At 40.6% G+C, this 23,820-nt stretch overlaps 1 protein-coding gene and 1 long non-coding RNA gene across 4 annotated transcripts in view; one reads left to right on the forward strand and one right to left on the reverse strand.

Annotated features, from left to right (window-relative positions):
• The window catches only part of LOC140200615 (uncharacterized), a 28,401-nt gene extending 24,862 nt beyond the window's left edge, over positions 1–3,539 (reverse strand). Inside the window, exons 1-2 of one of the 3 annotated variants that reach the window (XR_011886678.1) lie at positions 3,085–3,539; positions 2,548–2,682 (exon numbers count right to left, since the gene is read on the reverse strand). This is a non-coding gene — a long non-coding RNA (uncharacterized lncRNA). The remainder of the gene's footprint in view (positions 1–2,547; positions 2,683–3,084) is intronic. The other 2 variants (XR_011886677.1, XR_011886679.1) reach the window with 2 other exon arrangements.
• LOC140201014 (protocadherin gamma-C5-like) overlaps positions 1–23,820 on the forward strand; it is a 260,472-nt gene that overhangs the window by 52,984 nt on the left and 183,668 nt on the right. Inside the window, exon 2 of the mRNA XM_072264650.1 lies at positions 3,660–6,104. Coding sequence (XP_072120751.1) covers positions 3,660–6,104 — 2,445 coding nt within the window. The remainder of the gene's footprint in view (positions 1–3,659; positions 6,105–23,820) is intronic.

Consider the following 23,820-nt stretch of genomic DNA (forward strand, 5'->3'; position numbering starts at 1 on the left):
AGCCACTGTTTCTTCTGTTTAAATGAAACGTTTAAATAAGACAAGAAGTCTGAGGACAGTGGGGTCAGAAGTTGAGTTAGAAGAATTAAAATGACACATGCAAATGTTTTGAGTCATTTTTGCAAAGCTTAAAGAGAAATCTGCAAAAAAAATCACTTAATTTGTAAATAAAAGAGTACCCCAAAGATTATTGAAAACTGCCCTGTAAGTGCCCACAATGGGAAAAGAGCATATGGGCAATTTTTGAGAATGAAGCTGTGTGTAAGCAGTGAGCTATATCACCAACCAGACATCCAGCCACCACCTGGCCTGTCTGCAGATCCCACATTTGCTTCAGTAACCATCCACAGTATTGGACTGAAGTAAGTCATTCTCAGCTCTGTCTGACAATTTAATTCATATTCCCAAGTTATTACAGGGTAGCAATATCAAAGAACAAGCATAATTACTAGAGGGTCTGCAGATGCGGAAAATCCAGGGCAACACCTACAAAATGGGCCAATGTTTCAGCTCTATTAAAATCTTATCTATGCCTTGCATAATTTTAAATATTCCTATAAGATTGTCCCTCATTCTTCCACAAAACCTAGCCTGGCTAACTTTTCCCTATATCTCAGGCTCTCTAGTCCTGACAACATCCTCATGAATGGTTTGTCTAATATTTCCAGTTTAGTCACATTTCTCCAAAACTACACAGTACTCCAAGTGAGGTCTCACCATCAACTTATGCAACTGCAACATAATGTCCCAATCTCTGTGCTTTGTATCATCGTGTAAACTGCAGTTTTTTAAGATAATACTGCAATTTCGTTGTACTTTCACGCAAAATGCTAGAGGAAATTAGCCGGTCAGGAAGCAACTGTGGATTGGAGTATAGAGTTGTCATTTCGGGCCAAGACACATTATCAGTTTACTCTGAATTTGCAGCATCTGCAGAATCTCCAGTGTTTATCATTTAAGAAATGCTCGGAAAAATGCATGAAAGGGCAAGGCTTAGAGCAGGGGGTCCCAACCTGGGGTTCATGTACACCTTGCTTAATTGTAGGGGTCCATATCATAAAAAGGTTGGGACCCCCAGAGTCAGAGTGATAATAGGCCAAATGCAGAAAAATAGTTAGCTGGATGGGCACCATCATTGGCATGGACTTTTTGGGTCATAGGATTTGTATTGTTGCTGCATTGCTCCATTACTAAAATAGAAGATGGTTCCTTTTCTTGCTGGTATTATGGAGAGGAGTAAAACATTCAAAATGCTGGAGGAACTCAGCCTGACATTGGGTTTATTGAGAGGCATGTGTATTAGAAATAATTAAAAAGTGAATCACATGCCAAGATGGAAATAGTCCAATTTAACTGAAAGCCGTGGCAGTAATTATGATGATTATATAAAGATTTATGGACTGTGGAGATAAATGATTGGAAGCTGAGGACAGGGGAACATTATTATTAAAAAAAACTGCAGATACTGGAAGTCTGGCCTAAACTGGAAGCAGTCAATGTCTTTGAAAAGAGAAACTGAGTCAACATTGCTAGTTGATGGCCTTTATCTGAAATTATTGTGGTTCTGCCAGGTAAAAAAAATGGTTTAAAACGACATGCAGGGTATGTAACAGATCAGGTATGTGATCAAAGGGGAACCTTTGTGGAAACAACAAAGCAGATCTGAACCATTGGTTGAGAAGCTGACAACAGTGAAGAGTCATTCGAGATGGAATATCTTGAAGAGAATAACTGAGGGTACTGGAGATAGGAGGAAAAATAGCTGTCAGAATCAGTGAGTAAAAGGTGAATATTGAATTATGAAAAGTGAAGTTAACAAAAGGAACACCTCAGCTGGAGTAACACACAGAAAATGCTGGAGGAAATCAGCAGATCAGACAGCAGCTCAGTCGATGTCTTGGGCCAAGACCATTCTTTAGGGTTCACTTCCGAAACGGTGACTGTTTATTTCTTTCTATAGATGCTGCCTGACCTGCTGAGTTCCTCCAGCATTTTCTATGCGCTATGCAGGATTCCAGCATCTGCAGAACTTCTAGTGTTTATAAACAGTTAAACTGGATTTGAAAGATCTTAATAATTTAATCCTACAGTCACATGATCACATTCAATAAAATCCTACTGAACCCAGAACCCAAACATTTTCCTCGTTATTCCAAAATGCTCTTATTTCGCTTGTTTCAAATAATCTATTAATCTCAGCCTTGACGAAACGCAGTGGTTGAATTTCTTACTGATGTGTTACTGTTCTGCAGTTTACCGGTAATTAGCTGAACAGCTGTTTGTTGTGTGTTATCTAATCAGCAGACTGTAAACAAACTCGCAATAGAATAACCTTTTGCAGTGTTTGCCCTTGCTGCTAATTAATTTGATCAAAATTAAGTTGGCATATGGTTATGTGTTACTGTTCTCAATATGGCAACTTCATTTACAGTGGGGAGTACTAAAACCTAACTGGTCTGATGAGCTGTCCTATTCACAGGCTTGCAGCCCTACATCGATTATCATTGTCAATTCATTGTCTGAAGCATGTACTGATAGAATGGCTACCGTAAAAAACGACGTGCAGAAACTCTTCAATGACTGACTACAATACGGATAGTATCGTTAATGTAGCACAAATAAAATTAAAATCGTGCTCCTTGCTGACGGTCTTTAACTTCTTGTCCTTGATGTTGACTGTGCCTGGAATATCAAGAGGGCAGTGTGGATTAACTGTGCATTCCAATTTGCAGGCATTCATCAGAAATCCGCGTTAACCGTTTAAATATCAGCAGCAAAATGGATCCGATTATTTGTAAAATTACAGTGAAACATTTGGAGTAGTTACGTTTGGACTAGAAGTAATTAATCGTATTTTAAACTGCACAGGCTATAGCATGCACTGATATATTAAATATCAGTCAAGGCACGTAAGCACACGGAAACCCACGTAACGTTAAGCGAATCATATTTTCTTCGGGAGAAAATGAACAGTCATTATATAAACAGACGAAAGTTGGTAAGAAACATTGTATTGTTAAACTTGAGAATCGTTAGTTTAACTAATCAATGAAATAAAAGCGGTCGGAAGAGTGCTCCACTCACAATAACGTTTTGGAGAGTTGTATCTTCGCCATTGTTATTCGGGAACTGACGAACAACAGTTGTAGAAATGCTTTTCAGTGTAAGGATGAAATGAATTCTGACTTTTCAAAATTGTAAACGGTAAAGTAATGACATGCAGACGGCCCATGGGAGTTTGCAACAATACGTGCACATTCTTAAAGGAAACATTTTACCCTGACTGAAACTGCTTGCCAAATGACAACTTCCTTCTGCACCGTTGACGCAACCAGCTTTAACGATTGTATCGTGCAATTATTGGCCGAGACTCTTTGTGTCGCTGTGTACCAATGAGGTACTCATATGCTGCCACAGACCCATCACCCCTCCCCTTAAACCGCGCACGGCGAAGAACCGGAAAGAGAGAAAAGCAGAGATTTAGTGTTTACATTCACATCTAACAGCCATGTTTTACCACACAATCTTTCCTAACTGCTAGAAGAGGATATCAAGTGTTCATCAGAAAAATTTCGATCTTACTCAGCATACAGGTGGTTGCCGCAATCTCCCCGTTTGGTTTCCCACTGCACTCCGAATGCGAGGACTAATTCGGACAGAGAATGCTAACGTGGTCTTTTATTTCCCTGCTTTGTGTCTGCGAATATGTCTCTGGACAGATCCGTTACTCAATTCTTGAGGAGTTGGAGCGCGGGGCCTTTGTTGGGAATGTCGCCAAGGATTTAGCATTAGACATGAAGGATTTAGCTAATCGCAAACCCTGGATAACGTCCGAGGCCAATGAGCAGTATTTTAAGGTAAATTTAGATAACGGCAATCTGTTTGTGAATGCTAAAATAGACAGAGAGAAACTCTGTGGACAGAGAAGTAAGTGCGTTCTGAGTAATGAGATTATAATTGACAATCCCGTGGAGTTACATAGCGCCGAAATCGAGATATTGGATGTAAATGACAATTCCCCCAGTTTCTCGAATGAGGAGTTCCGTTTGGAAATCGTGGAGTCAGTGGCACCGGGAACGAGCTTCCTGCTCCCGAGCGCGCACGACCCCGACGTGGGCATCAACTCCATCAGCACTTACCGTCTGAGCACCAATGAACATTTCGCTGTAGAGGTCAAGAATAGCAGTGACGGCAGTATAACTGCGGTCTTGGTGCTGACTAAGTCTTTGGACAGGGAGGAACAAGCAATCCATCGATTGCTTCTGACAGCCATTGACGGCGGAACCCCCGTGAAGTCAGGCACGGCTAAAATCTCCATCAATGTCCTTGACGTGGACGATAACTGGCCGGTATTCGACCAGGCGGTATACAAAATAAAATTACCTGAAAACATTCCAGTAGGTACCTTAGTTATAAAACTCAACGCCACTGATTTGGACGAGGGTCCCAATGGCGACATAACTTATTCCTTTAGCAGCAGTACCCCGGCTAGAGTGCGCGATCTCTTTAGTCTGGGCGCCAAAACGGGAGAAATGAGAATAAAAGGAAAACTGGATTTTGAGGAGAACAGCTTTTATGAGATCAACGTAGAAGCGAAGGACAGTATTCACTTTTCACTTTGCAAAGTTATAGTGGAGATTAGTGACGTGAATGATAATGCACCGGAATTAACATTAATGTCTGTAACAAGCCCGATAAGGGAAGATGAACCAATTGCAACTTTCGTAGCCCTGATGCGAGTAACAGATCGAGATTCCGCAGAGAACGGGCAGGTTCAGTGTCACATTGCGAAAGGCGTGCCATTTAATCTGAAAACCTCCAAAAAGAACACCTACACGCTTGTCACCAGTCGGACACTGGACCGAGAGGTGGCCACTCAGTACATGGTTGAAATTGTCTGCAGTGATACAGGGACTCCCTCACTCTCCACCAACAAATCCATCCTGGTTCAAATATCTGATGTTAACGATAATGCCCCACATTTTGTGGAAGATTCGTATAGAGTCTATGTGGCTGAGAACAACCCGGCTGGTTCTTCTATAGGTTCTGTCTCCGCTTTGGATCCGGATCAGTATAAGAATTCACACGTGACGTATTCCATCGTGAATAGTCAAATTCGTGACTTGCCAGTCTCCGCCTATGTTTCAATAAACCCAGACACGGGGGCGATCTATTCCCAACGCTCTTTTGACTACGAGGAAGTTAAGAACTTTCAGTTTCACGTCCAAGCCCGGGATGCTGGATCTCCTCCACTGGATAGCAATGTGACTGTGAACGTTATCATCCTGGATCAGAACGATAATGCTCCTCAACTCATATCTCCCTTGACTAAGAACAATTCTGAAATAAGGTTACCTCGCTCTGCTGACCCGGGTTACCTTGTGACCAAAGTGATGGCTGTAGATGCAGATTCTGGGCAGAATGCTCGGCTGTCTTACCATTTGCTTCAGGCTACTGATTCCAGTTTATTCACTATAGCACCAGGTTCTGGTGAAATCAGGACAGCCCGTCCTGTGGCGGAAAAGGACGATTATATTCATACATTAGTTGTTATGGTGAAAGATAACGGCCATCCTTCCCTTTCCACCACTGTCACCATCAACTTATTGATTATAGATGATGCTATGGATACCCTAAGAGACCAAACTACACAACCCCAGGACATCCCACATGGTTCAAATTTAGCTTTTTATTTAATCATAACCTTGGCGTCAACCTCCTCCATTCTTCTTGTGGTCCTAATCATCCTCATTGTGACAATGTGCCATTCTGATAGAAGTAGATCTTCCTGTTGTGAATCTCCTTCATGCTGCAGCTTAAGCCGATGGGATAGGGGTGACAATTACCCAAACTCCCATCTATATCTTCAAACTGTACCTGATTATAAAGGGAGCCCTCACTTTGTGGAGTTGGTTGGGAATGGCTCACTCTCTCGAACATACTCTTATAAAGTTCGTCCAGATCAGTTATCCAACAAGGGTGACTTTCTCTTTTTAGCCCCATACAATGTAGCAACATTGCAAAATGATGCCCGGAATACTGACACACTTCCAGCAGAATGGCGAAGAGAGCTAACCAGTGATTGGAAAAACCTGTCAAGTGAGGTGAGTGGCAGAAGCATTATATCATATTCTACTTTCCTTTGCATTTTCAAAGTCTACAAGTCTACTCTGGCACTGTGACTCGGAAGTGAAGTGGGGAGAAGAGGACTGCAGTAGTGACAGGGGATTCCAGAGTTGGAGGACAAGACATGAAATTCAGTGAACGTAGTAGAAATACCTGAATGGTATGTTGCCTCCCAGATGCCACAGCATCTTGGATTAAGTCCATGGCATTCTAAAGAAGGAGGGTGAGCAGCCAGAAGTCTTGGCACATATTGGCACCAATTACATAGGTAGAGACAGGATCTAGGTCCTGAAAAGAACATTTAGGGAACCAGGTAGAAAGCAGAAAAGAAAGACCTCCAGGGTAGAAATCACTGGATTGTGCTTGTGACACTCACCAGGAAGGGTAAGAATAGGATGATTTGGTAGGTGAATGTGTGGCTGAGGAACTGGTGCAGGGACAATATTCCAGATTTCTGGATAATTGGCATATCTTTAGGGGAAGGTTTGACCTACACAAAACCGGTGAACCTGAGGAGGACCAATATTCATGTGCAAGTTTGCTAGAATTGTTTGGGGGCGGGGTTAAACTAATTTGGCAGGTGGATGAGTTATAGGGTTGAGTATGGGCAGTTGGTATACATGCAGAGGCAGTATGAATTGAGACTGACAGGGAGGAGACAGGTGACAAGGCAAAATTGCATTTAGTGGGATGACTTGCAGTGTGAACAGGGGGACAAAATTTAAAAGGGTGATGAATACAGGGCTGAAGATATCATATTTGAGTGCACATAGTATACAGAATCTTGCAGCACAGTTAGAGATTGGCAGGTATGACATTGTGGGCATCACTGAGTTGTGGATGAAAGATTATAGTTTGGAGATTAACATCCAAGGATACACATTGTATTGAAAGTTTAGGTAGGTAGGCAGAGGGGAGGGTGTGGATATGTTGGTAAAAAAATGAAATCAAATCATTAGAAAGAGGTGACATCAGATCAGAAGATGTAGAATCATTATGGGTCGAGTTAAGGAACTTCAAGAATAAAATGACACTGATGGAAGTTATATTCAGTCCTCCAAACAGTAACCAGGATGTGGGCAACAAATTACAGTGCCAGATAGAAAATACATGTCAATGCTAAAGGGCAATGTTATGATAGTTATGGGGGATTTCAATATGCAGGTAGATTGGGGAAACCAGGTTAGTGCTGATTTTGGATCCCAAGGGAAAGAACTTTTAGAATGTCTATGAGATTGCTTTTTAGTGCAGCTTGTGTTTGGAATCACTAGGGGGGATCAGCAATTCTGGGTTGGGTGTTGTGGAACAAACTGGATTTGATTAGGAAGCTTAGGTAAAGAAACCATTCAGAGCCAGTGATCATAATATGATAGAATTCACCCGGCAATTTGAGAGGAGGAAGTTAAAGTGAAAAGCATCAGTTTTGCAGTGGAGTAAAGGGAATTACAGAGACATGAGAGACAAGCTTGACAAAATTTATTGGAATAGGATACTAGCAGGGATGATGGCAGAAAAACAATGACTGGAGTTTCTGGGAGTAATTTAGAAGGTGCAGGATAGACATATCCCAAAGAAGAAAGAGTATTCCAATGACAGGATGACATCCATGCCAGGCAAGGGAAGGCAAACCCAACATAAAAGCAAAACAAAGGGCACGTTAACAGAGCAAAAAATTAGTGGGAAGTTAGAGGATTTGGAAGCCTTTAAAAACCAACAAAAGGCAACAAGAAGCCAAAAGGAGTGAAATGATGAAATATGAAGGTAGGCTAGACAATAATATCAAAGAGGATACCAAATGTTTTTTCCCCAGATATATACAAAGTATAAGAGTAGAAATCGGATCACAGGAAAATGATGCTGGAGAGGAAGTAACCGGGGGCAAAGAAATGGCAGACAAACTGAAAAAGTATTTTGCATCAGTGTTCATTGCCTGACCCCAGCCCCCTAGGCCTGAGTCGACGTAGTAGTAGTTCACTGTGGAAGACTAGCACTACGATGGAGATTTGAAGGTTTCGGGGGGCAGAAGTGAGTGCATTTGCTCTTATTAGGGAGAAGTTGAAAGGTCTGAATGTAGATAAGTCACCTGGAACAGATGGGCCACATACCAGGGTTCTGAAAGATGTAGTGTAGAGATTGTGGAGGCACTAGTAATGATCTTTCAAAAATCACTGAATTCTGGCATGATCTTGGAGGACTGAAAATGCTACTCTTCAAAAAAGGAGAAAGACAGAAGAAAGGAAATTATAGACAAGTTAGCTGGACCTCTGTAGCTGTGAAGGTGTTGGAGTTGATTGTTCAGGATGAGGCTTTGGGGGACTTGGAGACGTATGATTAAATATGTTGGGACCATTTATGTTTATGCTGTAGTTCAATGATTTGGATAACAGAATGGATGACTTTGTGGGTAGGTTTGCAGATGATATCAAGAGAGCTGGAGGGCAGATTGTGTTGAGGAAGCAGGAAGACTGCAGAAAGACTTAGATTGGGGGAATGGACAAAAAAGTAGCAAATGGAATACAGTATCAGGAAGTGTATGGTTATGCACTTCGGTAGAAGGAATAGGAAAACCAAGACTATGTCAGCCAGCCCTATTAACTCAGTGGTAATTAATAGAAAGGAAGTGGAAGCAGTAACAGATTTTGTCTTCTTCGGTTCAAAGATTTCTATAGATGGTAACTGCAGCAACAAAAGTAAACGGCACTTAGAGGAGTTCGTTAGATAGCAAGAAGATCCATCAAGTCACTACTTGAAGAAGTGCAGCCAGTCTGCTCAGTAGGAGGCGTGATTATGAGACAAAAACTCAAATATTTTGGCCATAGCATGAGAAGAAAGGATTCCTTGGAGAAGACTCTCATGTTAGATAAAACAGAAGGTAAAAGAAGGAGAGGATGACAGAGGCTATGGTGGAGAGATAATATTACTCAGACAAAGTGTATGACCTTGGGGGATTTAGAGAGGCAGTTTCCAATAAGAAGGCTTGGTGTGCAGGAGTCCGTGGGGTCACGAAGAGTCGGACTTGACTAACAACTGAACAACAACAACGACAAGGAATAAAACTGCAGACTATCTTCTGAAAGGCTAGAAAATTAAAACAATCTGAGGTGCAAAGGGACTGGGGAGTCCTTGTGCAGGATTCCCTAAAGGTTAACTTGTATGTTAAGTTGGTGGTGAGGAAGGCAAATACAATGTTCCCATTCAGTTTTAGAGTATAAAAACAACGATGTAATGCTGATGCTTTATAAGGCATTGGCGAGGCTTCACTTGGAGTATTAGGAGCAGTTTTGAAAGGATATGCTGATCTTGGAGAGGGTTCAAAATAAGTTCACAAAAATGACTCCTGAAATGAAAGGCTTACCTATGAGGAGCATTTGATGGCTCTGGGCCTGTAACTTGCTATAATTTAGAAGAATGAGGGGGATCCCATTGAAACTTATTGAATGTGGAAGGCCTTGTAAGAGTGGATATGAAGAAAATGTTTTCTGTAGTGGGGGAGTCTAGGACCAGAGGGCACCACCTCAGAATATAGGGACGTCCATTTAGAATGGGGATGAGGAGGAATTTCTTTAGCCAGAGGTTGGTGAATCTGTGGAATTCATTGCCGCAGGCATCTATGGAGGCCAGATCGTTGGGTGTATTAAGGCAGATTTGATAGGTTCTTGATTAGTCAGGATGTGAAAGGTCACTACGAGGAGAAGTAGAGGAATAGGGTTGAGAGGGAAGTGGATCTGCCATGATCAGATGGTGGAGCAGACTCGATGGGCCAAATGTGCTAGTTCTCCTCCTATGTCTTATGGTCTTCCAATCCAAGCAGCTAAGAAAGACAGTTATAATATTGGACTGTAAAAGGAATGACAAGGGAATACTGTTTCAAGGGAGAGTATATTTGTTATTCCATGACTGATGTTGGATTGGCATTGTACTAAAAACTATGACATTAAGAGTGGTGGAAATACTTTTCTGCACAAAAACTACTTTCTAATTTGTATTTACATTCTGTTTGTTCCCTTATAGAAAGGATGTGAAGGGTTTAGGGTGGTGAGGTGGAGATACGTCTCTACCAAAGGAGCTGTAAGGTGCTTCTTCCCTCCACTAGCCTGCTGGTCACCCTAGGACAAGGTGTAGCACCTGCATATCCCCACTAACCAGGGTCACGTGAAGCCATGGGAGCAGGTGGTGGATGGTTGTCTGAGCAGCTGGTACAGATCACAAGTCCTGGTTATGTGACCACAGATGCCAGGCAGACAATCTCTGAAGAGTATTGATAATGGCTGGGGTCACCATCTTGAAAAGACATTGCCCAGAAGAAGGCAATGGCAAACTACTTATGTAGAAAAATTTGCCAAGAGCTACCATGGTCATGGAAAGACCATCATTGCCTATATGATATGACATAGCACATAATGAATGAATGTGGAGGCTTTGGAAAGGGTGCAGAGGAGATGTACCATGAATCAGCTTCATTTAGAGGATATGAGCTATAAGGAGAGTTTGGACAAACTTGGATAGTTTTCTTTGGAGCGTCAGAGGCTGAAAGGAGAACAGATAGAATTCTATAAAATTATGTTAAGCAAAGATAATGTAGACAGTTGGAATTTTTTCTCAGTGTTTAAATGTCAATTATTTTTAATCTCTGGAAAGGTTGAGTGAGCTCGGGCTTTTTTCTTTGGAGCAAAGAAGGATCGGTAGAGATGTATAAGATTATGAGAGACATAGACAGAGAGGTTGGCCAGTACCCTTTTCCCAGGGAATCAGTGACCAATACCAGAGGACATCCATTTAAGGTGAGTGAAGTAAAAGATTAGGAAGATGTCAGAGGTAGGGTTTCTACACAGAGAGTGTTAGGAGCCTGGAATGCAATGACAGGGGTGGTGGCTGATCAAGAGGGACATTTTAAGAGACTCTTAAGCAGGCGCATGTATGGAAATACAACTGAGTTGTGGGATGTGCAGGAGGGAAGGGCAGGATCAGTCATTGAATAGGTTTAAATATGGCAGCACAACATGGGCCAGTGGTCTGGCACTGTACTATGTACTGGAAGACATGAACTTAAGGTGAGTGTGAGAAAGCTTAGAGAAGCCGTGCAGGGAAGTTTTTTTTTCCCATAGAATGTTAGCTGCCTGAAATGTGCTGGAAGCAGATTCGATAGTGCTGTTTAAGCAACCTAGACAGACACATAAATATGCAGGAAGTGGAAGCGAATGGATCATGTAAAATCTGAAGAGATTTAGTTTAATTTAGCATCATATTTAGCACAGGTATCATGGGTCAAAGGGAATGTTCTTTTACTGTTCTATGCACACTGGGATCTTAATTGGTCCACTTCACCAAGTGTTTAGAACTTTTCTACCGTTTTTCCAAGCAATCTGTTTTGACAATATAAAATTATAATTACAGTGAAGTTACCAGAGCATTAAACACTCTCTTTGGTGTGCCACATAAACAGTTGGCATCACAACTTAAATTATTATATCCATTCTCTAAATACTATTGAAGGTTGGTAATGGGCAGAGGACTGGAAAATTAATATTATAAGAATGCTCCAGGTATCTAGAGGGAGGGTGTGTCAACCCAATGATTTTCCTCTATGCCATTATATTTTGTGATTAGTAGATGTGAGGTGCTACATAGAGGTGTAGAGATATGATAAGATAATGTCAAAGTACCTTGCTTTGACAGTCCAGATCAGCACCAAATCTGTGATATTTTTAATGATTTTTGAGCTCACAGTCACTTTATGGAACTGCACATACGTTGAGCGATTAATTCAGAATGTGGACCTTACAATCACACTGCCAAAACGTATCTAATTCATCTGATAACCATGTTGGAGCAGAGGTCTCTCTTCTAGCCTTGAAATTCAATTTTAAGCCAGGCAGTAAAAATAAGTTATTGCGGCGCTGCAATCAATACCATAGCTTCAGGTCTCTGAATCTGTTGTAATCTTGGAATCAATGTAAATTCACCCTAATAGATCACTCAGAATGATATTTGCGGTTATGATATCATCTTCAACTGCTGCCGTCTTGTTTACCTTCAAATAAATAGACAGCTAATAAAGAAAAGTAGATGCAGGGGTCTTCTATTTCCGATATTTTTGGAAGGCTTGCCTGCAACATTATTCTGCTGGGCTTTTACAAACATGGCTGCGCAATAAGACCAGATCTTTCACACAAGCTATTCCTAAGTTAACCTTCAGATCCTCTATATTGTGGGACGTTGATAATTATGCTAACGTGAGTAAGTGGTTAGTACATCATTAATTTGTGTAAGGGAATGATTCACCTACTTATTTAGAGATACAGCATGGAACAGGCCCTTCCGGCTCAAAGAGCTGCACTGGCTAACAACCCACCTATTGAATCCTAGCCTAATCACAAGACAATTTGCAATGAATGTGGGAATGTGAGAGGAAACTGGAGCACCCAAGGAAAACTCATACATTCACAGGGAGGATGTATAACCTCCTTAAGTCGGCTTCAGTATTGAACTCTGCACACCATTACCATAAGCTGCAATAGTGTCATGCTAACCGGTATGCTATGTTGGGAACCTAGTTATGCAAAAGCACAATATAATATTTGTGGTTTATGTTTCTTTCATTCTATCACAATTTATTATTCCAGATCTCATTCCCGCCATACCAAACATCTTATATAGTCTCAGGCACTGATGTATCAGGCTCTTACAACTTGCAACTTGTCATGGGATCATACAGTTCCTGTAACATAGGTCAACAGGTGCATTGAAAAGAGACTAGAAGAATAGAAAATATTTGCTTTTTTCCAAATTCAGGTGTTCAAGGATGTTGCATTTGCTTTGTGTTGAAATACAAAGTCCCTAACTCTCAGTGGGCAGTACAAGTTCAAGTACATCGCCATTCAATTATAAGACCATAAGACCATAAGACAAAGGAGCAGAAGTCGCCCATTCGGCCCATTGAGTCTGCTCCGCCATTTCATCATGAGCTGATCCATTCTCCCATTTAGTCCCTCTCCCCTGCCTTCTCACCATAACCTTTGATGCCCTGGCTACTCAGATACCTATCAATCTCTGCCTTAAATACACCCAATGACTTGGCCTCCACTGCTGCCCGTGACAACAAATTCCATAGATTCACCACCCTCTGACTAAAAAAATTTCTTCGCATTTCTGTTCTGAATGGGTGCCCTTCAATCCTTAAGTCATGCCCTCTCGCACTAGACTCCCCCATCATGGGAAACAACTTTGCCACATCCACTCTGTCCATGCCTTTCAACATTCGAAATGTTTCTATAAGGTCTCCCCTCATTCTTCTAAACTCCAAGGCATACAGGCCAAGAGCGGACAAACGTTCCTCATATGTTAACCCTCTCATTCCAGGAATCATTCTAGTGAATCTTCTCTCTACCCTCTCCAACGTCAGCACATCCTTTCTTAAATAAGGAGACCAAAACTGCCCGCAGTACTCCAAGTGAGGTCTCACCAGCGCCTTATAGAGCCTCAACATCACATCCCTGCTCCTATACTCTATTCCTCTAGAAATGAATGCCAACATTGCATTCGCCTTCTTCACTACTGACTCAACCTGGAGGTTAACTTTAAGGGTATCCTGTACGAGGACTCCCAAGTCCCGTTGCATCTCCGAACTTTGAATTCTTTCCCCATTTAAATAATAGTCTGCCCATTTATTTTTTCTGCCAATGAAAATTATACCAGCAAATGAAGCAACACAGTACACACAAATCACATACACCACATATGCTGCAGAATATAAATTAACAAAAAAAAATATATTCCAGAACAAAGGTGCCATGTTAGTGTACCGGTTAGTGCGATGCTATCACAGCATGGAGCATTGCAGTTTGGATTTAAATTCCAACATCATCTGCAAGAAGTTTGTGCTCCTTCCCGTGGAATGCATGGGTTTTCTGTGTATGCTCCCGTTTCCTCCCACCCCAAAGGCTCTGGTAGATGAATTGGTCGTTGTAACTTGTCCCGTGAGTAGGCTAGCATTATATCGGGGATGCTGGGTGGTGCAGCTCGAAGGGCAAGAAAGGCCATGCTGCATCCAAATAAATAAATAAATAGAGATTGACATTTAGCATAAGGTGCATTTGCGATACAAGTTAAAAAGTAAATAATATAATTCTACTAGCACTTTACATGTGATGAGACCTGGGCACTGGCAGAGAAAATATTATTAGAATGGCTCATCATATAAAGGACAAAACGACATCGAGGATGTAATGTTTGCTCAGAGGTTGGAGAGAATGGCAGTAGATACTGTTTTTATCTTGCAGTGTGGTAATTCATAAAGATGTTCTCCAGGCATCAGTTTTGGTGTTAGTCTTATCACTACCAACACAGTTGAGATAGATGAAGATAATTGTGGATTTCAGGTTGATTTAATTGCGTATAGGCATGATGTAAATGGAGTTCTGCGCAAAGTAGCATGAAGAGGTGTATTTTAGGAGGAGCGAAGTTCAAAGTAAATTTATTATCAAAGTACATACATGTAATCATATACCACCTTGATTCATTTTCTTGCAGGCATTCAAAGTAGTACAAAGACATGCAATAGAAAAACTACACACAAATAAGGACAGACAAACAAAGCAAAAGATGACAAAATATTTAAAATATGAATAAATAAACAAATAAATAATACTGAGCGCATGAATTGTAGAGTCCCTTGGAAGATGAAGTGGGTAAAAGTAACACAGAATATGTAATTTTAATAATGTAAGTGAGCAGACAAACTATCATGGTCAAATTTACAAGTCCTATAAGGTGGGAGAACAAATTGAGAAGATGTTTATGAAGAAACATGTGTTCCTTCTGTAAATGTTTAAAAATTGTCCTGGAATTTTACAACTTCCCAACAACAAACAAGCTGCTGGAGGAAGTCAGTGTGACCCAATGGGAGGAGAGAAAAGGACAGATGACATTTCAGATTGAGATGCTTCATCTGTCAACTATCCATTTCTCTTCAGTCACCAACCTCTTGTTTGTCGCTCCAAATTCCAGCATCTGTAGTCTTTTGTCTCCATTTTACAAACTCCCAGTCAGGCCTGACATGGGATATTGTGGATAGTTTCTGGTACAACCCTTCAAATCTTATAGAGGATTCAAAGGTGACCAAGACATAATCAGGCATGGTTGATGCTGTTAAGAGAAGAAAATGAAAAAGTTTTGCCTAGAGCATTAGATGCTAATTAGTAATATAAAATGCATACTTTACATCATGAGAGATTTTTCTTGATTAGTATCAGGTTATAGCTAACCAACTTTGATTATTGTTGGTTATTATTTTGCACATGATTTTAAATTGTGTTAGTCAAAAGGTTAACCTCCACATAACAGTGGAGGGGAGATGAAAAGCTTTTACTGAGATAGTTGTTTTCTGAGATACCATGGTAACACCATTGCATTATGTATGAGTGCAGCAATATTGCATTGCATTGAAAAAATAGAATGAATTCTTTTGCATATGGTTCCTCAGTCTTATGGCAAGGGTGACAGGTTGAAGAATGTTGAAGCCCGGTTATATAATTTTAAATATGACTTTGGCAGGCACTTATCAGTGTGTGAAATTAAGGGTAAAAAGTGACAATGGTACCAACATGATGTTTTTCGCTGGCAAGAAAATCTAATGGTACTCTTTATACCTCTTTTTTTTGTAGATGCTTTCATTTCACACATAATTAATTTGTACATAGTAATACAAGTTTTGTGCATTTTAAATCATGAATAAAAATCCATTTAGTTTTAGTTTAAATATAAGGTGGAAGAAAAAAAAAACATGTATTGATCAATATGAGATTAAATATTGTTTTTACTTCAAGGTTATGTTCAGTTCAGCTGTGATAAAAAAAAAAGTTTCTGGAGCAACTGCTGCTGTCTGCAATTGAGGGCTATTCACGGTATAAAATTATTTTCATCGCACTAGCCATAATGCTTAATTTCAGCTTCAGACAATCCCCCTCAGTCTGAAGCAATGTGACATTTTCAAATTTACTGCAACTAGTGAACATTGTGGCTGTGCTCCAGTTTAATTACTGTTAAATTATAGACTATTTTCTGCTTTAAATTTATGCCAACCATGAAGTACGTCATGACTGCCAAAGCCCATTTTCTTCCAAAACCATTACAGCCAACGTTGATGGAAATAAAGAGAAAATAAGTTGTAGTTTAGTAGGACCTTATTACAATCTCAAGGTGTCTGAAAAGATATTACAGCTAGTAAATTATTCTGGGAATACAATAATCGTTATTAAGTTATTAAAGATAAAGGCTATTTTCAACATAAATAAGATCCCATCAAAAGTTTTTAAAAAATCAGTGCCAGTCTGTTTGATGTTGGTTAATGACACAATTTTTGCCAGGACAGCAGGAGAATGTGTAGCCCTGAGTCTGAACAGCTAATCCTTTATGGCTACTAATCAGATGATAATAATACTGATGCTGTGTGTGGTGTCTGTCTGGATTGCACAGTCATATCTCAGCTTTGAAATTGAATTAATAATATATATGTTTTAGGCAGAGGTGCTAGAATACGTAAATTATTAACTGCAATTCAGTGCCTAGATTTCAGATGCACATTTCTGCTAGATGCTGCTACCTATGACTACGCAAATATTACAGACTGTATAAGGCAATATGTCCTGGATTCCATGTAAGCAGAACTCTTAACTTCTTGGTGAAAATATATACTTACAGTATCAAGAAATCTCAGCATCATTCATGACCACATTTTCCCTGAAGTTAAGAAATCTTATTTCTAGAGGATCATCTTATGAAATCCAAGTTGTCTGAAACAAAGAGTAAAAAGGTCTATGACCTGGTCAAGAGTTCCAAGCTCTTGAATGTCTGGTAAAGAAAACATTGCCTCAAGTTTGTGTCCATGTGGTGTGTTACGTGTCCATAGTTTCGTTTACTGTGGGCATCTCATGTCCCCAGGTTCGTTTTACTGAGGGTCCACAGTTTCGTTTCTGTAAGTGTTACCTTATGACATATGCCAACGGTATAAAAGAAGTGTGGACAGTTCTGAGAAGGAGTCAAAGAAAAGGGAGAGAGAGAGTGAAGATCAGAGGCTTCGAGCTATCCGGGAACACCTCACGATCGAGAAGGGTAAAGTCTAATGCTTACCCAAACCCAAAGGATTGGGTTTTTCAGCGGTACACTATGCATTGTGAAGACGTGTTTGTCCTTCGTATGATCCATGGGTGTGGATTTCGTGAAAGTCATTTTGTGAAATCAGTCTTCATGGACTTCAGAACCGTATTCCTTGGCTGGGATCTTTGCTCACCCTTTCTTCGTTCACTAGCTGTGGAATCTTTGGAATTCGCCGTGATCGTCTCGTCACTGCATTGTGAATCCACAAGTCTCTCCTCTCACTTTTTTCGTGAATTACTGGGACTTTCAGGACTGCCACTTTAAGACTGTGCTTGAGTAAGATTTGTTAAGAACGGGTTCTAAGTTTGACTGTAAGTGAGCTATAGACACATAACAATGTTAACTTCTGTTTAAGAAAGTAGTTTATTTATTTTTTGGTATTTTTGAGTAGATGTAAATTAATATAGTTGTTTTAATATTTAAACCCGACTCTATTTGTCATCTCTTGCTGCTGGTACATTATGGGATCGTAACAGGTGTCTAATCAAAATGGCAGGATATAACCACTTTATCGAAGTTTATACTGCTTTGAACTCAGGCCAAATTGGAAATTCTTTCTAACTTTATTGAGAAGCTAAGGCAATTTCATTTCACATATCTTGTGAAGTTCTTACACTCATTTGCATTTTCAAAAGTTCTATTTTATTTTAAAATCCACTAGAAAAAGGGCATAATTTCAAGGTGATTGGAGGAAAGTATAGGAAGGAAGTCAGAGTTAAGTTTTTACCACAGAGTTTTGTAGATCGTGGCATATATTACCAGGGGCGATGGTAGATGGTGGAGGGTAATATATATTAGGGACATTTAACAGACACTAAGATAGACACATGACTGATAGAAAAATGGAGGGCTCTTTGGGAGGGGGTGGTTAGTTTAATCTTAGGGTAGATTAAAGGGTTGGCTCAACATTGTGTGCTGAAGGACCTGTACTTTGCTATAATGTTCTATATTCTATGTATTAAATACAGTACTGTGCAAAATGTCTTAGGCACATATATGTATAACTAGGGTACTTCTGACTTTTCCTTAATACTGTAGTAATGCTATGTATTCCACTGTACTGCTCTCACAGAAAAAAATATTGTAATATATGTGAGTGATGGTAAATCTGATTCTGATATGAGTCTCTATTGTGTAAGAGTGGGAAGGGGGCAGGGAGAGGGGAATCATGGTTGGGAGAATGGGAGGGAGAAGGGAAGGGATGGGATGCAGAGACGTTTTGTAATGATGAGTAAACCAGTTGTTTGAAATCAAATTACCTTGCCTGTTGCATCAGGGCTGGGTGGGTCTGCACATGCACCACACCTGCCCCTGGCATTCCTTCACTGCCACTTGTGTCATACCCCTCCCGCAGCACACCACCCTCGCCATTCCCTACACTCTTTGCTCCTGCCAAATCTATACACTGTTTCTCTGCAGCATGTTAACAAATACAGTACAGTACCATGCAAAAGATTTAGGCATCCTAGTGATATATGTGTGTGTGTGTGTGTGTGTGTGCCTAAGACTTTTGCACAGTACTGTACATGTATTTGGGTATCTGTTCATGGTTGAGATCATGAAGCATGAATGTATTTGCAATAGGTTAAACAATACTACTGTTGTCAAAAATTTTAGCTGTATATCACAAGACATCAAATAACATCACACTTTGACCACCAGTTCAGTAAAAAAATAGAAATTATAACATATATAGTTTAACTTTCTTCATAATGAAAAACATGCAGCACAGCAAGAGCCAAACCAGACTTATTTTAAGGTTTGGGGAAAAAGAAAAAGTTTTGGTCTCTGATGAAAGACAGCCTAAAGCAAGTCATCCTATTCTGCAACAGCTGGAAACTCTCTCCAGTATAATGATACATATCAGAAAAGGAACTTCTTCAACTTTAAAATTAAGGCTTCAGATGTTCGCATGCAGTCTGATGAAGGATCCTTAAAGCTTCAATATTATCATCAGAAAGTGCATTTTGCTATTAACTGGCAGTAAAATTTCATTTGCATTCTGAAAGTAGCAAGTTATCTTTCTGCAATAAACATAAAGAGGAGGCATTATCATTTATAATGAGTCTTTCATTTACAGTACATAGTTCCTTCTTGACATCTGAAAGTAGTTTATAGCTAGAACTTTTGAAAGGGGCTTACTATTGTATTCCAGGAAGTAAGCAATCAATTTGCAAACAAAAGTTCAAAATAAGAATGATATGCAATGTACTTTATCAAAGTCGGATGTGGGATAATTATTGACTACAGTATGAAGGAGATGTCCTCTAGTCTGTGTAAAAGGTACCATGTGATTTTTTTTACATCAAGCTGAGAAGACATAGAAACAAAGAAACATAGAAAATAGGTGCAGGATGAGGCGATTTGGCCCTTCGAGCCTGCACCGCCATTCAGTATGATCATGGCTGGTCATCCAACTCAGAACCCTGTAGCAGCCTTCCCTCCATACCACCTGATCCCTTTAGCCACAAGGGCCATATCTAACTCCCTCTTAAATATAGCCAATGAACTGACCTCAACTGTTTCCTGTGGCAGAGAATTCCACAGATTCACCACTCTCTGTGTGAAGAAGTTTTTCCTAATCTTGGTCCTAAAAGGCTTCCCCTTTATCCTCAAACCGTGACCCCTCTTTCTGGACTTCCCCAACATCAGGAACAATCTTCCTGCATCTAGCCTGTCCAATCCGTTTTGAATTTTATACGTTTCAATAAGATCCCCCCTCAATCTTCTAAATTCCAATGAGTATAAGCCTAGTCGATCCAGTCTTTCATCATATGAAAGTCCCGCCATCCCAGGAATCAATCTGGTGAACCTTCTTTGTACTCTCTCTATGGCAAGAATGTCTTTCCTCAGATTAGGGGACCAAAACTGCACACAATACTCCAGGTGTGGTCTCACCAAGGCCTTGTACAACTGCAGTAGTACCTCTCTACTCCTGTACTCGAATCCTCTTGCTATGAATGCCAGCATACCATTCGCCTTTTTCACCGCCTGCTGTACCTGCATGCCCACTTTCAATGACTGATGTGTAATGACACCCAGGTCTCGTTGCACCTCCCCTTTTCCTAATCGCCCACCATTCAGATAATAATCTGTTTTCCTGTTTTTGCCACCAAAGTGGATAACCTCACGTTTATCCACATTAAATGGCATCTGCCATGAATTTGCCCACTCACCTAACCTATCCAAGTCACCCCGCATCCTCTTAGCATCCTCCTCACAACTAACACTGCCGCCTAACTTCATGTCATCCGCAAGCTTGGAGATGCTGCATTTAATTCCCTCATCTAAGTCATTAATATATATTGTAAACAACTGGGGTCCCAGCACTGAGCATTGCGGTACCCCACTAGTCACTGCCTGCCATTCTGAAAAGGTCCCGTTTATTCCCACTCTTTGCTTCCTGTCTGCCAACGAATTCTCTATCCACATCAATACCTTACGCCCAATACCGTGTGCTTTAAGTTTGCACACAAATTGGTTTAACAGTTTAGTTCATGAGCAGCATATCCATCAGTTCAACACTTCTGTGCAGATTTCTGAACTGGAACATGAAGTCACTAACTTAAAAGTTTTATTTATTTACTTTTATTTTATTTAGAGATACAGTGCAGAGTTGGCCTTTCTGGCTCTTTGAGCCGTGCCACCCCAACTATCCCACAACCCTGATTAACCCTAACCTAATCACGGGACAATCTACAATGACCAACCAACCTCCTTGGTAGGTCATTGGACTATAAGAGGAAATCTGACGTCCTGGCGAAAACCCATGCATTCCATGGGGAGGACGTAGAGTCTCCTTGCAGAATGGTGCCAGAATTGAACACTCAAGTTGTAACAACTTCATGCTAACTGCTATGCTACCATGACAGTCAAAGCAAATTTATTAACAAAGTTCGCGTATGTCACCATATACCACCCTGAGATTTGCTTTCTAGTAGGCATTCACAGTACACAAAGAAATGCAATAGAATCAAAGAAGAGCTACACATAAAGACTGACAAACAACCAATGCAAATTGTGTAACTGCAATCAAACAACCAGAAAATAAATAAATAAATCATTAAGATAATATTGAGAACTTGAGTTGTATAAAAGTTGAAAATGAGTGTTCCTGCACACGTGCTCTATGGTGAAGAGGGCTTTTTCTGTGATGGACTTGACTATATCCGCTACTTTTTGTAATTTTTTCCCTTCTTGGAGAGTTGAGCATTATATCATTGAGCCACAGCTGTTACACACATTTATCCATGAATGGTTGAATATGTGGTTTGTATGACTGAATTTAGTTTTTTTAATAAAGCCATGCAAAAGCCATATCATCTCTGTGCTGCTATTTAACAATCAGTCCAGACCGCTAAGGTACAGTACTGTGCAAAATCTGAAGCACACATATGAAGCACAGGTGCAGAAAACTTGCATAATACTGTACCTGACCATGTAGAGTGAAGAGCAATTTGGGAAATCTGGCAGGAGCAAAAATGTTGGGAGTAGCGATGGTGGAGTATTGTGAAAGGGATGTGGGACACGTGGCAGAAAAGGAATGCTGGGGCGCAGGGGAGTGCGGTGCAGGTGCGGACACATCCAGCCTTGAGACACTAGGGAAGGTCACTTCCCTCTCCCTTCCCCATTTCGCAACTGTGATTCCCCTCTCCCTGCCCCTTCTGACTCTCAGTCCACAATAGAGGCCCACATGGGAAATAGGTTTCTCATCATTCACATAAGTCATGATTTTTTTTTTGTGTGGCAGCAGTACAATGCAATATATAAAATTACCACTCTGCAAAAGTGTCATGCATCCTAGCTATATACAGTATATGTGCCCAGACTTTTGCACAGTAGTGTTTAGGGGATTCAAGTCCATTTAGCGAATTGGATCTAAAATTAACAACGATAGGAAGCAGAGGATAATAAGACCATAAGACAAAGGAGCAGAAGTCGGCCATTCAGCCCATCGAGTCTGCTCCGACATTTTATCATGAGCTGGTCCATTCTCCCATTTTTCCCACTCCCCCACCTTCTCACCATAACTTTTGATGTCCTGGCTACTCAGATACCTATCAAACTCTGCCTTAAATACATCCACTGCCGCCGGTGGCAACAAATTCCGCAGATTCAACACCCTCTGGCTAAAAAAATTTCTTCGCTTGGGCGCCCTTCAATCCTTAAGTCATGCCCTCTCGTACTAGACTCCCCCATCATGGAAAACAACTTTGCCACATCCACTCTGTCCATGCCTTTCAACATGGTGGAAGGATGCTTTACTGAGACCAGTGGCGTACTGTAAGGTTCAGTCTTGGGGCCCTTGATGTTTGTGATACATCGAAGATGGGTCTGAATGCGGGATGAATGATTAGAAAGTTGCTGATGACACCAAAATATTTAGTTTTACTGATTGCAACGAAGGTCGTCTAAGGTTGAAGCAGGATATAGATCAGATGGAAAGTCAAGCAGTGTGTAGGCAGATGGACTTATCCTGATATATTCTAAATAATGAACACATTCCACTTGCAATGCCACAATGTTTGGGAAGTCAAATAGTGGTTCGACAGCCACAGTAAAATGGGAGGGCAAAAATGGATAGTTCTGAATGGAGAAACCTTGGCGTTGAAACCCATAGTTCTCTGGAGGGGGGACACAGAAAGATAGGGTGAACAAAATCAGGTTTAATATCATCACTGGCATATGTTGTGAAATTTGTTAACTTACAGCAATAGTGTAATAAAATACATGATAAATATTGAAACAAAAACAGTAAGTATATATGTATATTAACTATAAAAGAAAAATAGTGCAAAAACAGAAAAAATAAAGAAAGTGAGGTAGTGCTCATAGGTTTAATGTCCATTTAAAAATCAGTTGGCAGAGGGGAAGAAACTGTACCTGAATCACTGAGTGTGTGCCTTTGGGCTTCTCTACCTCCTTCCTGGCCATGTTAATTTCTGTAACAATGAGAGGAGGGCATGTCCTGGGTGATGGGGGTCCTTAATAAAGGTGCCGCCTTTCTGAGGCACTGCTTTTTGAAAATACCTTGAATACTCCAGAGACTAGAACCCATGCTGGAGCTAACTAATTTTACAACCTTCTGTAGCTTCTTTCAATCCTGTGCAGTAGCCATCCCTCCCCCACCATCCTCCATACCAAAAAATGATACAGCCTGTCATAATCTCTCCACAGCACCGCTGCAGAAGTTTTCGAGTATAGAAGTTACGTGGTATCCTTAGGTTGGGGCATAGAATAAAATGTTTGGGTCATTATATTACAACCCTAGTTAGACCACACTTAGAGAATGATGTGCATTTCCGGTCACCACACGGTAAGAAAAATGGTCACAATGTTGATAATACAGAGGAGATACACCAGGATGTTGTTTGAGGTGGAGGACTTTAATAAGTGTACAGGATGCATTTGTTTTCCCTGAAGTGAAGGAAGCTGAGGGATATCCTAATGGAGGTTTATAAAATATTATGAAGCATAGATGGGATAGACAGCCAGGATTTTTTTCCCATGCTAGGAATATCAAAAGTAGGAGGTAATAGG

The sequence above is a fragment of the Mobula birostris genome, chromosome 7 (assembly GCF_030028105.1).
Source record: "Mobula birostris isolate sMobBir1 chromosome 7, sMobBir1.hap1, whole genome shotgun sequence".
Taxonomy (NCBI): domain Eukaryota; kingdom Metazoa; phylum Chordata; class Chondrichthyes; order Myliobatiformes; family Myliobatidae; genus Mobula; species Mobula birostris.